The sequence below is a fragment of the Pteropus medius genome, unplaced genomic scaffold (genome assembly GCF_902729225.1).
Source record: "Pteropus medius unplaced genomic scaffold, Ma_sr-lr_union100, whole genome shotgun sequence".
NCBI classification, from domain to species: domain Eukaryota; kingdom Metazoa; phylum Chordata; class Mammalia; order Chiroptera; family Pteropodidae; genus Pteropus; species Pteropus medius.
The window spans coordinates 20289135-20304713 of record NW_024349803.1 but is presented as its reverse complement, the minus strand read 5'-3'; the positions used below and the strand labels follow the sequence as shown (position 1 = coordinate 20304713).

Sequence of the window (15579 nt, the reverse complement as noted above, 5' to 3'; positions counted from 1 at the left end):
CTCAAAGGAGTGTGCTTTTATTCATCGGGGCAGCATGGTCTGTACGCAATAAATAACATGGATATGGGAGCTGTGCCCTAATCGCGGCTGGAGGCGGGGATGAGGCAAGACGTCGGCCAGGCCTTTGGCCTGCAGATGGACAGGAGGACGGCAAGGCCCCCGACCTTGGGCGGTGCGCGACCTGCGGCTGGGGGCCAGGGCCGGCACTTTCCTCAGAGCTCTACGCGCGCGTCGCGATAGGCGCGGTCCAGGGCCCACTCTGGCTGCGAGTCGGCGCCACCTTCGCGGGCCAGGCGTGCCATCTCCTGCTGGAACAGCGCCTGCCGCGCTCGGCTGGGGTCCACGTTGATCCAGTTGTTGGCGATCCACTTAGTGCCACGCGTGACCAGACAGCCCCCGTGCAGCGAGTAGTCGTCCACGTCGCCCACCCAGCCTAGGAGAGGAGGGTGGTGTGAGCAGGGAGAGGACGGGAGGGACTAGGTTGGGCTGATCTGAGCTTGGCCTCAGAGCCCAAGGACTCAGCAAGGGTGGGCTCCACTGTGCACACCTTTGGTGGCAAACATCTGGCCTCAAGGCCTCATTGGGGGCTGGGCATTTCTCACCACCTAATGCCTTGTCAACACCACTGGCCCTCTGAAACCAGCTTTCTTGTTGCCAGGCCTGTCCAGAGCCCTCCCCAGCCTTGGCTGGTGAGGGACATGAGTCCCCAGGCCCAGTGAGCTGGAAGGCAGGGGCATCAGGGAATCACAGGGGTCCAGATAACCCAGCAGGCTGCAAAGATACAGGCCACCAAAGCCACCGAGGATGGTTTTTGGGAGGCACTAGGGGCAGAAACGGTCCACTAGGATGGCAGTTTGGTCTGAGTAAAGGAAGGCTTCCCTCAGGGCACCCCTGGCTTGGCCACAGGCCCTCACCTTGCCCATCAGGCAGGTAGTTGTACCAGAAGACTGCTGTTCCCTGCCGGGGCTTGACACGCAAGTTTCCCTTATCACAGTGCCTGCGAGTGTCACGGAGGTCAACGTCATCCTGAATCAGACTCTGTGGGCAGCAGGGTGGTGGGGTTTTCATGGTGTCCCCACTGTTTGGCCAGGAGCCAACGTCAAGTAGCCAAAGGTAGCCAGAGGGAAATCAGTCAGATGTGCCCAGGGGACCACTTGGGCCCTAATCCCAGACCCAGGCAGGAATGAATGTACCACATTTGCCCAAGGCCCTGCCATCCCACTAAGTGACAGCCCCGTTGGCTCTTACCATTTCATCGTAGGTTCTGTTGTCTGCTACAGGGAAGACAGTCTCTCCCCCACCGGTGACGTTGTTCAAATAAAACAGCACTGTCATGTAGCTGTAAGGCAGGGGGGCCGTTGAGCATGTCCCCAGCTGTGGATGCTCCCAAGGGCTTACCTGTGGGCAGGATAAGCTGCCCAGGTTCCCAAGGGCCAGAGGGACAGGCTGGGATCAGTGACAAGAGGGCATGTCAGTCCCAAGATGTCCTTAGCCTGTTCTTCCCACAAATCTAGTCTCTGTGTATGACAATATTTTCTGTGGTCAAGCTCACAGGTGCACTACCAAGGGCCAGCTGGGAAAAGTGGACTAGCCGAAGCAGCAAGGCCATGCAGAAGGGCTGACTGTGACTAGAAGGGACTGAGCCAGAGCAAGCATGTGAAAAGGGGAAGCCTGCCTCCCAGCCTTGGCAGGGGAAGACACAGCTTCAAAGGAAGAAGCTGCGGCCTCTAGCAGTGGAGGCAGGATCAGCATCTGGGGAGGAGACAGAAAAAACTGGGGTTCCAGCCTTGGCCTCTGCCTCAGAACTCTGGGGGCAAGTTTCAGTGTTTGTGGGTACCTCAGTCTGACCACTGAGACAAGATTCCTGACACCTGGTAAACAACCTAAACAACCTGGGGGGCAGAGGTTAGAGCATCCTTGTTCCAGATGGCCCACTGCTCTCCTGGCCCCATGCCAGGGGGCATGCCCACAGGGCAAGGCTGTGCTGGTGTCATGCGGGTGCCTAGTCTGGGAATTAAAGTCAGCCCTCAGGTGGGAGGTACTTGCCGGCAGGAGGTCTCGAAGGGTACAGACTCGTTGGCTACCAGTTTGGTATGGGAGCAGATGGTCTCCGGGTACACAGGCCCGCTGTCCACATGGGCATGGTAGTGGCCTCCCTCTCCGTACCGCACAACCTGTAGGGGCTCGCTGAGCTCCACGATCTCAGGTGACAGGCGAGTGAGGCGCAGCACCCTGGTGGGCAGCAGGCATTCGGCTGGGCAGCCCCGCGCAAGGTGGCACCCTGAAGGAGCTGGCCACAAGCTCTGCCCCTGCCCACCTCCCCTGCAAGCTCCATAAGCCACCCCAGACTGTTCCTATAGGAGCAGGAAGAAGTTAATCATGATGCACACTTTCTCCCTGATGTAGGGGAAGCCCGCGAGGTGAGAAAGATGAGAATTCCACTAAATTGGGGAGGGGACCCTCCCCCAGGAAGGTTGTCTAAAACCCTCGACTGCTCAGAAGCAGGGGGTCCTGTGGACCAAGATAAGAAGTCATTTCTGTAATTAGCAGAAAACAAACATTCGCTCTATCTCTAGTCCCAAAGGTATATTGTTTACCCACAGGGCTAATTTGCCTTTGTTAATTGCCTGTCTTTCGATGGGTCCCAAACCTGGTCCAACAAGTGGAAGCTAATCCTGAGTTGGCTAATCAATTCTGTCTTCTCTACCCAAGCCACGGGCTCCTGAGGAGACCCTGCATTGTCCTCTGCGCCTGCACCAGGGAGGACGGCATCAGGTGCTCACCTCTGGCGGATGGCACGCATGACATGGTGGGCACCTTCCCCCTGGTAGAGCCACGTGTGGTGGCTGTTCCGCACCAGCTCACTGGACTCTGCCTTGTGTCTCCTCATGTACTTGTGGAAGTCCCGAAGGTCCATGTTGGAGAACTCCTGCAGGCTCAGTACTCCTGCACAGGGCACCCGCCGTCAGGGCCCACAAGCCCATGTGGGGAGGCCACGGTGGCAGGCTGCACCTTCCTACCCACCCTGGCCTCAGGCTCTGGGGGGCCATGTGCATCTGTCACCCAACCTGGACTCTTGGGTCAGATGAACCTGGCTTCTGTCACATCAGGCCCTACAGGAAGACCCAGAGAAGTTCATTTCCCTCAGTTTATGCCCTGATTTGGCCCCCAACAAAAAAAAAGCCCGACCCCTATTAGACTGGCCAGAGCAGGCTCTCCAGAGGAAGTTTGAGCTATATGGCCAGGACCCGAGGCCACAGATTTCCCCTGGCTCTCCAGCCTGGCTCTATAGAGCATAGTGACCACCCTCGGTCCTGTAGAAGGTGAAGAAAGAGAGCATTTAGTGCCAGGTTTTGTCTGGGGCCTTCCACACTACAGGCTGTAAGCGAGGGCTGGGCCCCAAAATTCTTCATGACCTCAGGTCCCATCCCAAGTGGAAGGTACCCAGGGCTGAGACATATTCCACCCTTTGGCCCAGATTTCTCTGAGAGTAGGGGACACTCAAGGGCTATGAGCCCTGTCACCAGTTCTGTACATAGAGGCAGTAACAGCATGATGCCACTCTAGCCACAGGTCCCGGCTAGATTCTCCACTCTGGGTTCACCAGCCACGTGACCATTCTTCCAAGTCCTGTGTGACTGTTGTATCTTCCTCACTTGGTCGAGAACTTGGGCTGGAGGGTGATGACTACACCTCAGAAACCTCCTAGAGGTTATTGTTAAAGCAGGGGTACTTGCATGACAGCTCCCCAGCCCGCTCCCACCCCCAGCAGTTAGAATGACTCCAGGTGGGCACGAGGAAAGCAAAGGAGACCTTGGTCAGACGAAAGATGCTGTGTGCTTGAGCGGACCCTATGCCTGGCTGGAGAGAGGCGGGTGGAGCAGGATGAACGGCCAAGCTTAAGCTGGCCTCACTGTCTCTTTGCTCTCGCTCTACCCACTCTGCCCTCTGCCAGCCAGCAACCCTACCTGCTGCACCCCAGACTCTGCCTAACGAGGGTAAAAGAGTCTCGGAGGGGAATGGGAGGGTCTGGCTCCTGCCTGCTTCCCAGGGGTGAGGTCAAGGTGGGCCCCTCACCTCCTTGCCCCTGGCTACTATAGAGGCTGGGCATAGAGGGACAGGAGGCTCCCAGAGACAGAACTGCGGAGAGGGAGGAGCTCACCATCACCATCCGGGTCCGCTTTGATTGCAGAGTACATCTCCTGAATTTTCTCTGGTGTCATCCACCGTCCATTTCCTAGGCGAGTCTGGGCCAGGACCTAAAGCACAAGATGGTCCCTCAGTGGGGTGGCCCTGGTGATGGAGAGCCACCAGAGCACAGACAGCCCCCTAGTCCTTGCTGTAGGGCTAAAGTTTCAGGTGACTGGGCATGGGCAAGGACTAGGACAGGCCTAAGGTCCCTGAGCCGAAGTGGGGGTCGTTAGGTCCAGTGGCACTATAGGGGAGAAGGCCAGGAAGCTAGTCATGCGCACTCTCCACCTGCTGGGAGCGCTGTCCGCTGGTTGGAGGAGACAATGAAGGACAAGCCCATGTCCTACTCGGACACCCAAGGTGAGGTCGGGGAGACCAAGGCCTAGGTGTGAAGAGCAAAGAGGCACCAGGGGGAGGCTTGGCCAGGGCATGAGCACTGGACCAGGCTCAGGGGGGCGCTCTGTATAGGCAAGGGAACCCACATCCCACCAAGACCTCTCCCAGAAGCCCGGGTGTGAGGGGCGTGCGGAGGGATATGCAGACTCCTAGCCACCTCAGCTGCCAACTCCACCTTGAATTCCGTGGGGCTCCCAGCCATGGCCACCAGGAATCCAGACCCAGGTGGCACAACACCTGGGAACTGTAGTAATAAATGCCATCACCCCCAGGTGGATTCTCCCACTATTCTCTGGTGTTCACAGGGCAGCAAGGAACTATTTGGGGAAGAAAGGTGGACCCTGAGCCTGGGCATGCCCAAGCTGATATGAGGTGGCATCTAACTCTTGGAGCCAGGGCTGAGCAGGACAAGTGATCTGGCCACTAGAAAGACAACTGTGGGCACTCTTCACCCTACGCCCCTCCCTTGTGCCTGCTCCAGGCCCTAGGATCTTGACCTCACGGAGCTGCAGGCGACCATCACGGTTCTGGTCCAGCAGCCGGAAGAGGTCCAGCTGGCTGACCTGCATCGTGCCCATTGCCTCTTCGTACTCTTCAGTGGGCAGGATCTGGCTGCGCTGTAACCCCTTCATCTGTGCCAGGTGGATGATCAGCCGACACTCCTCACCACTCAGGAAGCCAGGGATTTCTGCCAGAAGAGGAGGTGGGCAAGTCCAAAGATTGAGCCGGGGCACAAATGCACCCAGTACCTTCCTCTCCACGGGGTCCTTGAGGTGCTCCCTGTACTGTGGTAGTCACCAGGTCAGGAGGACTTCACACACCCCTTTACATCAGCGCTGGACACTGACCCCAAGGTCAAGTTATCCTGCAAATTTGGCCAGTGCTGGGGATGTGGGGGACTCTCTCTTTGATGCTGAGAGCACATATTTTCCAGGGGAGCCCTGGGAGGCAAGCCAGAGCTGAGCTGGGCATGCGCTAACCCACTTCGAAGTGGGACCGAAGGCCAAAGAGTGAACTTGAAGTGCAGATGGTTGACCTCTATTTCTTACTTGGTATATATTTAAAAAGTGGAGGGATAGATGCCAAGTTGCCCAGAACAGGGGGGTCAGTGGGAGTCACTTAGGTTTTTGGCAGATGCTCTGAGAAAATGCCCCAGGCATCCTTTGCTTTGGGAACAAGTATACACTGGATGCCTGCTCCGTGCCTCCGAGCCCCTGAGTAAAGGCCAGTCAGGTCCAGGCTTGGCCCCAGTGGCCGGATCCCCTGCACCAGCCCCACAGCAGCTTGGTGGAGCTGGAACGTGGGCCTCACACCTGGGGACCCCCATCTCAGTGGCCCCGGTCACTTCCGGAACAGGAGTCTGAGCCCCGTTTCCCTTTTTCCTGGGAGAGAGGACTTCCTTAAACATGGGGACAAGAAGCCCACAAAAGGAACTGGCTGGAGGGAGGGCCACGCCGCCACCAGGACCCCTCAGACTGCAGAGTGGACTGCCACTTTTCTGGGTTATACTCCCAGCATGAGGTTCCAGTCATGCCCAAGAGGGAGGGCAACGGCCACTCAGCCAGGACCGGAGCGGTTAGAGTATCGCAACAGATTACACTTAGGTAGCGCAGACTCTGTGTCTTGTCCTAAGCATGACATCAAGTCCTTAATCTGTACACTCATCCTAGAAACCAGGCCCCATTCATTTGTCCTTCCTATCCACGAGGAACCCCAAGCACAGAAACATCAGCAAATGGCTCAAGGCCCCCCTTGAAGGGGTTCACCCACAACAGCCATCTGTCTCAGAAAAGGGAAAGCGGGAGTGGCTGTGGTACTCCAGAATCCATACTCACAACCAGATTCAGCTCCCATGGGTAGGTGACCCAGATGTGATGACATGAACACAGGACAAAGGCCCCCACTCCTGGCCTATATGACCTCCCCCTTACTCCAACCCAGCAAACCCAGAAAGGGTATGAGCCATCCACTGGGGGGCAGCGCTGCTGGACAATGACTTAGAGCAAATTGCTAATGAACAGACTTAACTCCTGACAGCTTAAACGATAAACAAGAAAAAGAAAAGAAAGCACATTTTCTTCAGTTTATTTGGTGCCAATAATCCACAGGCCCAAAGGAGATGCCACCAACCTCTACAGTCCCCTGCCGTGTGCTAATCAAATGCAAATGGCCCAGGCCAGCTCCCTGGGGCCTAAACAGGGGGGTCTGAGCACCTAGGAGCTGGGCACACATTAGCCCCTGGGATGTGGGTACAGCCCTATAAAGCCATCAACCTCAACCCAATAAGGTCAAGGCAGAGAAAGCAGGTGATGGCTCAAGGGCTGTGGCTGCTGGTGGCACTGCTGGTATTGTGTTGGCGGGGCAGGGGCTCCCTGGGGACCCATGTGGTGCATATCCATTTCCCCAGCCATGGCAGTGTCACGACATTGGCTACACAGAGATGCGACTGCCTAACTTGCTGGACCACAACAGCGGCTGAGGCCATCCAGCAGTCAGTCCGCTGGCTGCCCCTGCTGGCCGGGGAGTGCCACCCAGATGCCCGCCTTTTCCTCTGCTCCCTCTTTGCCCTGGTGTGCCTCGACAGGTAGGGCAGGGGCTTCAGATGAGGGGGGCAGGGGAGGGCTCTTTTCAGCCAGGGCCTGTACTAGCAGCTCTTCGCTAACCATTGCTGGGTGCCCCTTTGTGCTGGGAGATGGCAGGGGTGAGGAGGAAGATGAAGGATTTGTCAGGGTGTTCCTGGCAGAGGGGAGCAGGTGCCCATGGGACAAGGAGACACAGGCAGGGGATCACCTATGGTGAACACCTTTGGTCTGGAACCACAAATCATCAAGGGCTCCTGAATGTCAAGGTAGGCAAGTGGGCAGGCTGCTTTAGCCAGAGGGCTAGGAGCCCCATCTCCAGTGAAATGTGCAAACTCTGTCTGCCCAGGGGGTCCCAGCAAGACACGGAGCCCCGGCTCACGGGTGGCCTTTTCTTCCAGAGATCGCGAGGCCAACCAACCCCTCTTCCCCAGCCTAACCTATCCCGTGAACAGTTCCCTCAGGTTCTTTGCTGAGCGAGGGCCCGTGCCAAAGCCTCAGGGTGACCATGCCAGAGCAGCAAGACTGGGCTCTTTCAGAACCCAAGGATGGGGCCTCTGCACTCTTTGCCAACCCCAGCCCTGGCCAGAAGCTGCACGGTCTGCAGGCCTTTCAGGTCAAGAGGGTGGGCCCTGCTCTCTCCCTCCAAGATGGGAGCGAAGGCCGAGTGCAGGGCCCCTCCCACACTCACCTCCCAGGCTCGGAGCTGGAGGGGGAGGGGCGCTGGAAAGGGGAAAGCAGCCTGGACTACCCGAGGACGGGTGGGGGATGGGAGACAGAAGCGCTGGGAGTGAGGATGTAGGGCTGAGGTTCCAGCAAGCAGAAAGCCGGGGCGCAGGTCTGTTGCTAGGTGACCAGGCGTCGTTGCCCAGCAACCGCGGAATTACTGGCCATGCCTCAGCGCTCGATTACCTAGAAGGTACAGCATGGAGTCCAGGAACCCTGGTCCTGGGCGACCAGCCGCCTTCCCCGCAGGGTCATCTACCCGTGCCGTAGGCTGTGCGAGGTCGTGCAGGCCAGCTGCGCGCCCATCATGACCTGCTACGGCTACCACTGGCCAGCCATCCTGCGCTGTGGACGCTTCCCCTCCGGCCAGGACCTCTGCGTGGCGGCCATCTCCAACGGCTCCCGCCCGGGACGCCCACGTGAGTCTGTGCACAGCTTCTAGGCTGGTTTTACCCTCCCTCGGCCGCAAAGGCAGGGCTCCACCCTTTCTAATCACTCCCTGCGGAAATCAGGTAAATGGATCTCTCTAGTGGGAAAGAAAAGGGTTCACCCACAACAGCCATCTGTCTCGGAAAAGGGAAAGCGGGAGGGGCCCGGGGCTAATGGTCCACCTCCCCCACCTGCGGCCTAATGGGAGCCTCCCTCCATCTCTCCCCGCAGTGCCCCGAGCCAGCTGCAGGGACTGCGAGTTGCAGGAAGCCGGGTCCGCCACGGAAGTCCTGGACACACTTTGCGCCAGCGACTTTGGTGAGCCCCTAGCGTTCAACTGGCCTTGACACACCTTACAAGTGCCTTCATTCCAGCTCCTGGCTTGGCGCTAAGACAAATGAAAGGGGGATACCCAAATGCTATGCCCGGTTAGAGCTAAAAACGAAATTCCTTTAATGAGCATGAGACATCGCTAAAACAACAAAACAAACATCAGCTAAAGAGGGTGGGATCTGGGAGGACAGCCCTTCTCCAGGACCCGGATTCCTAGGGCACAGCATTAGACTAGACAGTTCACCAGATGGAAGGGATGGGGGAGGGGATACTCCCAGAGGTCCCGCTCATCATCCTGCCCCTCTGATCCCATTCAGCAGTGAAGGTGAGGCTCTCCCTGCCCAACCCGTCATCCTCCGGCCCTTCAGACTTCGACCTGGGCTCACAGCTAGAGGTGCTGAAGGCAGGCCCACTGCCCCCTGTGGAGCGGGCACCCATCCTGCGATGCTGGCTGCAGCAAGATGCTACATGTGTGCACAGCCTCCTGTGAGGAAGGCATGCTGGGACCTACTTGCTGAGTGGGGAGGTGCAGGGCCACCGGCTGCTGGTAACCATGGCCTATACTTGGAGCCGGGGCCACCGAAATCTGCAGCTGGCCATGAGCAGATGGCACCATCACCAGTGCCCAGAATAGGGGTTAACCCAAGAAAGGAGAGCCTGGGACTTCGTAGCCACAGCCTCTGTGGTGGCCACACAAACCCTGTGCTCCCCTGGACACACATAAAACCATCTTTCTGCTACCCTCATTGATACCTGCTGATCAGAGTCCAGAGAAGCTCCGAGGCTCACCCACGAATGGCTGGGCAGAAGCCTACTTCCATGGTCACGGCTAGGGGGTCCTTTCTGAGCTGGTAGTGCTCTGCCCAGACAAAAGGCAGGCCAGCTCCCCGGCAGCCATGTGCACTGGGCAGGCAAGGCCACCTTTTTGTGCTTCCTAGGTCTGTGATGACAGCCTGCCCAATGCCCTGCTGCTGCCCACAAGCCCCAGCACCCCAAGCTGAGCCTCAGGGCAGGCACAAGCCTTGGGCTGTGCTTGCCCTGGGCCTGATGCTGCCTGTCAAGCCCCAGAGAGACTCAGCTGTACCTGCCTGACCTTTACTGGGTTGAGTTCTGCCAAGCAGCAGGCCTGTGGAACAGCAGGGGGCGGGGAGGGGTCCATGCAGAAAACTGCTTGAAACTGCTTACAGACCTCAACTCATATGCACACTAAAATTCCTTCCCTACTTCTGGGCCTCCAGTATTTGTTGAGAGCAAAGTGGTCTTAAGTGGCTGCTTGATCGTTTTCTTAAGCTGAAAATGAATAAATTTGGAAATCTTATGATAAAGCACTCATGATTTTAAAATAAAATTGTTTTGTGTACTGCTGTCGATCACTCATTTACTTTAAGTAGTTAAGAAAAAATGGATTAAAACTCTCGCTGACCCACTGGAAGTGCCCCTTACTGCTCTTGAAGAGGGTGCATCAGGAGGCAGCTGTCCAGGGTGGTGGTAGAGGCTGCTCTGAGCACGCAGGCAGGTGCTGGACTAGTGGGTGCTCAGGAAACCCTGCCAGCTAACCACTATTATCAATAGTAGACAGGACTCTGGCTGCTGGACCCATGGCCAGAACAAATCAGGCCTCCCATACATGCAGCTCCCTTTAGGGTCAGAGGCACAAATGACACCAATAAATACAGGGGACAGTTTCCAATGATACTAGGTGCTAAGAGAAAACCAACCAGGCTGATCCAACCGAGAACCCGTGAATCACTTAAGACCAGTTTGAGGTCAAGAGAGGTCTCAGAGGAGGGGATGTCTGAGCAGAGGCCTGGTGAGCTGAGGGCCCCCTCTGTTGGCAGAGCTAGGTCTGAGCCTTCTGGTGGAGGAAACAGCACATACAAAGGCCCCGAGGCAGCAATGAACTTGGTGTTTGAGCAGGGAGTGAGTGAGGGAGTGGCAGGAGATGCGGTCTGAGAGGTGAGGGGGACTGGGGGTGAGATAAGTGATGAGGGTCTCATCCGTATTTAGAAATACAAGAATGAGGCGAGGGGGTGGGGGGTGGGGTGGGGGTGGGGTGGAGGAAGCAAGCAAGTGAAAGAAAGAGATGTTCCCAGAGAGACGACAGTGACTCGGAACTGCAGTCTCTCCCTTCTGAACTGAACAGGACTAAGCCCTCAGCTGACCTCCGGTGCTCCGAATCCTTGGGAAGTGCCTACCAGTCAAGCAGGTATTTCTCAGGAACTCAGGTTGGGACCTTTTGTAGCCCAGGTCCCACTTGTCAAATGTCTCTAGTTACGAGGGTGGGAACAGGACCTATTTTGCCAAGGGAGAGACTGGAGGTTGCATGGGATCCTCCCTGGGAAGTGGTGGGGTTCTCCTCCATGGACATGGAGGCACCCTGGGTAGAACCCAGGCCCCTTGTCCCAGCTTACATCCTGAACACCTATCCCTTGAGCCCTGGCATCTTGGGCCCCTGAGGCTGGCAGGTCACAGGTTTGGAGCCAAGAGCAGAAGGACAGAGGTGGCAGAGCCCACAGCAGGCCCACTCTCCTTGGGCCCCACCTGCTCCTTTACGGTGACAGAGGACAGACACTGCCCCTCCTTGGGGTGAGGCTTGCCCCTGGGCATTCATCCAACACCACCTCCCTGGCTTTCCCTCTCTCACAACTGGACGTCTTAGAATCACTGATCTTGGCTTCATTAGTCTCATCTCATTTCACCAAGCAGCAAGGTTCAGGGCTTTCTGGGTAAAACCTGGACATCTTCCACTAACAGACTCAAAGGTAATGTAAGAGTCTGGAGGAAATGAGGACCCCAACCAGAAAGTTCTCGCTGCAGCTGCCCAGTTCTCCCAATTGTGCCCTTGGTAATTTGCAGAAATAGAGACCCATCTATCTGATGGTTGAACCAGAGCCGGTTTACCTTTGCCAGATCTCTTCTGCTTCCTTTAATTTACTTTTGGTGACTTTGGGTCTGGGTTTCGCATTCTCTGCTTTGTAGGACTTTGATGCAACAAGCAGCATGTTAAGGGGTTAGGGTTAACTCACTTAATCTAACATAAATCTGAAATAAGTATATACAGGTCTCAAGAAGGCTGAGGAGAGAAAGCACACCTCCTTCAGATGAGTCTGGTCACGGCAGTGTAGAGGTGATAGTATGAGTTCTGTACCCCTGGACTGGATCGCCTTTTCCCGACAGCCACCTGGCTTGGGCCCACAGTTCCTATAGGTCTTTGCTCAAATGCCTGCCTCGGGGAGCCCCACCCTGGCAACCCTATTAAGAGTTTCAACTTCACTTGAAATTCTGCCTTACCTGTCTGTGATCACTTGTCACCATCTGACACACAATGTATATTCATTTACTAGTTTATTTATGGTCTGTCTCCTCATTTGAATGTCAACTTCAGGTGTTTGGGTTTTTTTCCTGTTTTGTTCATTGCTGTGTTCCCAGTACCTAAAATAGTGCTTGGCACAGACTTCGACATTATGCAATAGTAACCGCCACCACCCACCTTATAGGGTCCTTCCTGCAACAGGACTGACATCATAACCTATTTCCCCTCAGACAGCATGTACGTGAAACCATTCTCACGGCTCTAGGTATTATCCCTGACCAGGCCCCTCCGCTCCAGGTCTAATGAAATGTGCTCAGATGTTCTGCTGTGGTCCCCAGCCCCTTCCTTAAATCCCCCTATGCATTCCATCCTCCAGCAGCTAAAAATGGCCTGGGTCTGCAGATAAGTGTGTCACTGAGGCTGGGTACCCAGGGCTGGGATGGGCAAACCTATCCTGCAAAAGATCATGTGTTTGGGAGCCCCCAACTTGTTGACACTGGTGGTCTTTGAAGGACTTCAGAGTCTTCATGGCTAGCACGCTGGCTTTAGAGCGCAGGCCTGAGAGGCAGGCTACTTGGGTTCTCATCCTAGCTTCACCTCTGAACTAGCTGTATGAGCCTGGCCAAGTGACTGCAGCAATCTGTGCCTCAATTTCTAACCCACTAGCCTGAGGGCGGGGGGTCTACATCCACCTCATAGACGGGTTGCAAGAATTAAAGGAAATGATCACATGAAGCCTAGCATGTAACAAGAGCTTAGAAAATGTGAGCTATGATGCTGGTTCCACATGAGGACACCTGGGAGGGAAGGCTTTGCCTCCTGTGGCTGAACACAGAACTCCATCCTGAGAAGAATCTGAGTGCTGGTCACAACGACTGGTGCCCCCCTGGGGCCGGTTTTGGGGGCACCGGTTTATCCACAGTCGGACAGCCTGTTTTTCATCAACCCACAGGGCCCACTCTGGGAGTGCAACTCCTCCTCAGAGGCCTGAGATCAGCTAGGAGCAGTTATCAGTCTCTCTCACCCTCCCCCCATTCTAGAATGTGACAGAATTAATGGTGACAAGGAGTATCCAAAGACAGTTTCTGTGAAATGTTGAGACACTAGCTTCAGGGTCACGTTGCTCAGCCCTGCGGTGGAAGGATCAGCTGCAGAGAATAGGTGTCAGAGAGGGGAATGTGGAAAGGTCACCCTGCAATCTATTATGGAGGTGGGGCGGGACACTTTGAGAAACCTCAGGATGGAAAAAAAAGGTACTTGGAAGCAGCCATTTTCAAAACAAAAGTCACGTGGTCAAAATGTGCCTCAGGGCGGCCACCGCGCAGCAGCCCCAGGCCCTTTCCCGAGCGCCCAGCGGACTTACCGAAGAGCAGCGGCTTGAGGCTGAGAGTTCGGATGAAGTGATCCCTGTCGGCGACCAGCTGGACCTTCCGCTCGTGTCCCACCTAAGGGAAAGGGGCACAGTGAGCAGCTCAGGCGCCAGGCCGCGCCGTCGGAGGCGGGAAGAGGCTCCCCAGCCGGGGCGAGAGGGAGATGCGCGCCAGGAACTCAGGGAGCAGCGGGGAGGCTTGGACTGGGCGCCCTGGGCCCGGATCGCGGCGAGGCGGGGCAACCTCACCTTGATGCCCTCCAGCCGAGTGAGGGGAGCCAAGGCTGGCGCGGGCCCGGGGCCCGGGGCGCGGCGCTGGGGCCCGGCGTCGCTGCTCTCGTCGCCGTTGCTGTAGTGTACGAAGAGCAGCAGCGCCAGCACGTTGCCCAGGTACAGGTGCACGAACACCATCAGCACCAGGAAGTAGGCGCGAGAGCAGATGCCGCGGGGCTTGCACAGCGGCCGGACCGGTGCGTCCTCGCAGTCGCCCAGCCCGGCCGCTGCCCCGGCCGGGTCATGCTCGGGCGGCACCCACTGCGGACTCGCAGCCTCAGGCCTCGGGCCCGCCGCCGCCGCCGCCATGGCGCCCAGGTCGCGCGCGCGCCCAGGGGAGGGGCCGTGGGGATGCCCGCGCCGTGCCGCGCCGCCGCCCGGACAACCACTGCCGGGCCCGCGCGCGCCGCGGTCACCAGGCGACGGCGCTTGGGGATGCTGCGCCCGCCAGCCGGGAGCCGCCCGCGTGCGCGCCGCGCGCCTTCTCCCTGCGCGGTGGACCCCGGCCCACCCTGGAGTTTCTCTTCCCGCACGCGGTTGTCGTCAAGCGGAGATGCGCACCCCCCAGGGCAGAAGCCGACCTCCCAAATGTAGATGCGGGCAAGAGCAGCACCATTCAAGGAAACCCCTGTGGAAGTTTCTCCGTTTTCCGGCTAAGACGCACTTCCCTCCTCCCGGAAAAGAATGGTCTACATATTCTCGCTCCCAGGAGTGGGGTGGCAGCAAGGAGGAGGCGATGCCAAAAGATGACTCAATACTGCGGCGGTTCGGGGGCGCCGCGGATGCGCACGTGACGGGGTAGGACCCAGGGCTTTCGGCACTTGACACTCGCCAGAGTAGACCAAGAACGCCTTGGAGGTGCGCTCTGCAGTCAGTCCGGACCTCCCAGGGAGGCCTGCAGGAGTCAGGCTTGGGAAGAAACCGCCCGATGTGCGGGGTCGCACGGAGAGGGCTTCCTGGAGGGGCCCGGGCACTAGGAAGGCCAGACCCCTCACGGTAACCCGCAGGAAGGCAGCAGGTGTACAGAAACACTCCTCGCCTCAAAGCTGGCCCATAGGAGGGAGAAGGCGGCTTTTCTGTACTGAGACACCATCGCCTCTGTGGAAAATTTAACTCAGATTATTACCAAATGCGGAGGTAGGAGGACATAGCAGTAACCAAATGCCAAAGCCTGGGCATTTGGGGGCTCCCTGCTCTTCTAGGGCCGGGTTATCCTCAGGCAGAGAGGCACATGCCCCCCAAGGGAGAAGTTGACCCCCAGGTGAACATGCAGGCAAGAACACCACCACCGAAGCGGGTCCCACTGGTGGTTTCTCCTTATCGATTAAGACACCCTTCCCTTCCCACTTCCTCCCAGAAAAGAGAGTCTGCATTTTCTGGTCTCAGTAGGACAGGCCAGGGGTTCCAAGTGTAGGACCACCCTCTTCTCTGGGAGGTTCTACACACAATGGCGGGTTTCACCAGTGGGTGCATCCGCTCATCCAGCCACCCTCAGGGACCATCTCCTCAGTCTGCTTAGAATACCACAGATAAACACTGTCCAACAAAGGAGAGGTTCTGGATGTTTCCAAGGGGGGACGGGGGAGGAGATGGCAAGAGGTGGGAGCTATTGTGGCTCAGCCAGAGCTGGGATGTTGACCAAACACCACTAGTGATCCAGCGTGGTGCTGCAGGAGTGCGAACTGACAGCTCTGCGGGCAACCAGGCAGCCTGGGTTCCCCCCGCATGCACGCAAAGACAGGCAGTGAGGATCTGGCCCTTCTTGAAATCGATTCCAAAAGAAATAGGATGGCTGCAAAAGAAATGTTTCTGATTTAAATAGATTAAAATTCTATTACCAATTTAGAAGTTTCCAAATTTCCTGCAGCGTGTCTTTAATCCACTCTAGTTAGGTCAGAAGTCTCTCAATTTAATTTTTAATTATAATAAACAATTTTTTTCAAAATCATATGAATCCCCTAAGTTCTTAA

The 15579-nt window shown here is 56.9% G+C and overlaps 2 protein-coding genes across 5 annotated transcripts; one reads left to right on the top strand and one right to left on the bottom strand.

Annotated features, from left to right (window-relative positions):
* Position 1: 1 nt before the first annotated feature.
* P4HTM (prolyl 4-hydroxylase, transmembrane) lies at positions 2-13928 on the bottom strand. 4 transcript variants are annotated; one of them, XM_039837721.1, is made up of 10 exons: positions 13850-13872; positions 13586-13802; positions 13331-13412; positions 5085-5275; positions 4163-4259; positions 2784-2946; positions 2047-2232; positions 1249-1339; positions 915-1038; positions 2-433 (listed from the first exon to the last, which is right to left on the bottom strand). In XM_039837721.1, the coding sequence occupies exons 1-10, from the start codon at positions 13852-13854 to the stop codon at positions 213-215; spliced, it is 1377 nt and encodes a 458-aa protein (XP_039693655.1). In that variant the 5' UTR covers positions 13855-13872; the 3' UTR covers positions 2-212. The 4 variants fall into 4 exon arrangements, 3 of the variants coding, with proteins under 3 accessions (XP_039693655.1, XP_039693654.1, XP_039693653.1); XM_039837720.1 differs by having other exon boundaries at positions 5151-5275; positions 13586-13921; XM_039837719.1 differs by having other exon boundaries at positions 16-433; positions 13586-13928.
* LOC120582340 (secreted frizzled-related protein 5-like) lies at positions 6866-9977 on the top strand. The gene is made up of 3 exons (XM_039837724.1): positions 6866-8311; positions 8553-8639; positions 8975-9977. The coding sequence occupies exons 1-3, from the start codon at positions 8200-8202 to the stop codon at positions 9142-9144; spliced, it is 369 nt and encodes a 122-aa protein (XP_039693658.1). The 5' UTR covers positions 6866-8199; the 3' UTR covers positions 9145-9977.
* Positions 13929-15579: the final 1651 nt, after the last annotated feature.

Excerpts from the sequence above, each read along its gene's own strand:
- P4HTM (XM_039837719.1), bottom strand. The coding sequence starts at position 13,918 with ATGGCGGCGGCGGCGGCGGGCCCGAGGCCTGAGGCTGCGAGTCCGCAG. Across the intron at positions 4,260-5,084 it reads GTCGCCTGCAGCTCCGTGAG|GTCCTGGCCCAGACTCGCCT; the intron begins GTCAAGATCCTA and ends CTTGTGCTTTAG. Across the intron at positions 1,340-2,046 it reads CCCTTCGAGACCTCCTGCCG|CTACATGACAGTGCTGTTTT; the intron begins GCAAGTACCTCC and ends CCTGCCTTACAG.
- LOC120582340 (XM_039837724.1), top strand. The coding sequence starts at position 8,200 with ATGACCTGCTACGGCTACCACTGGCCAGCCATCCTGCGCTGTGGACGC. Across the intron at positions 8,312-8,552 it reads CTCCCGCCCGGGACGCCCAC|TGCCCCGAGCCAGCTGCAGG; the intron begins GTGAGTCTGTGC and ends CTCTCCCCGCAG. Across the intron at positions 8,640-8,974 it reads ACTTTGCGCCAGCGACTTTG|TGAAGGTGAGGCTCTCCCTG; the intron begins GTGAGCCCCTAG and ends CCCATTCAGCAG.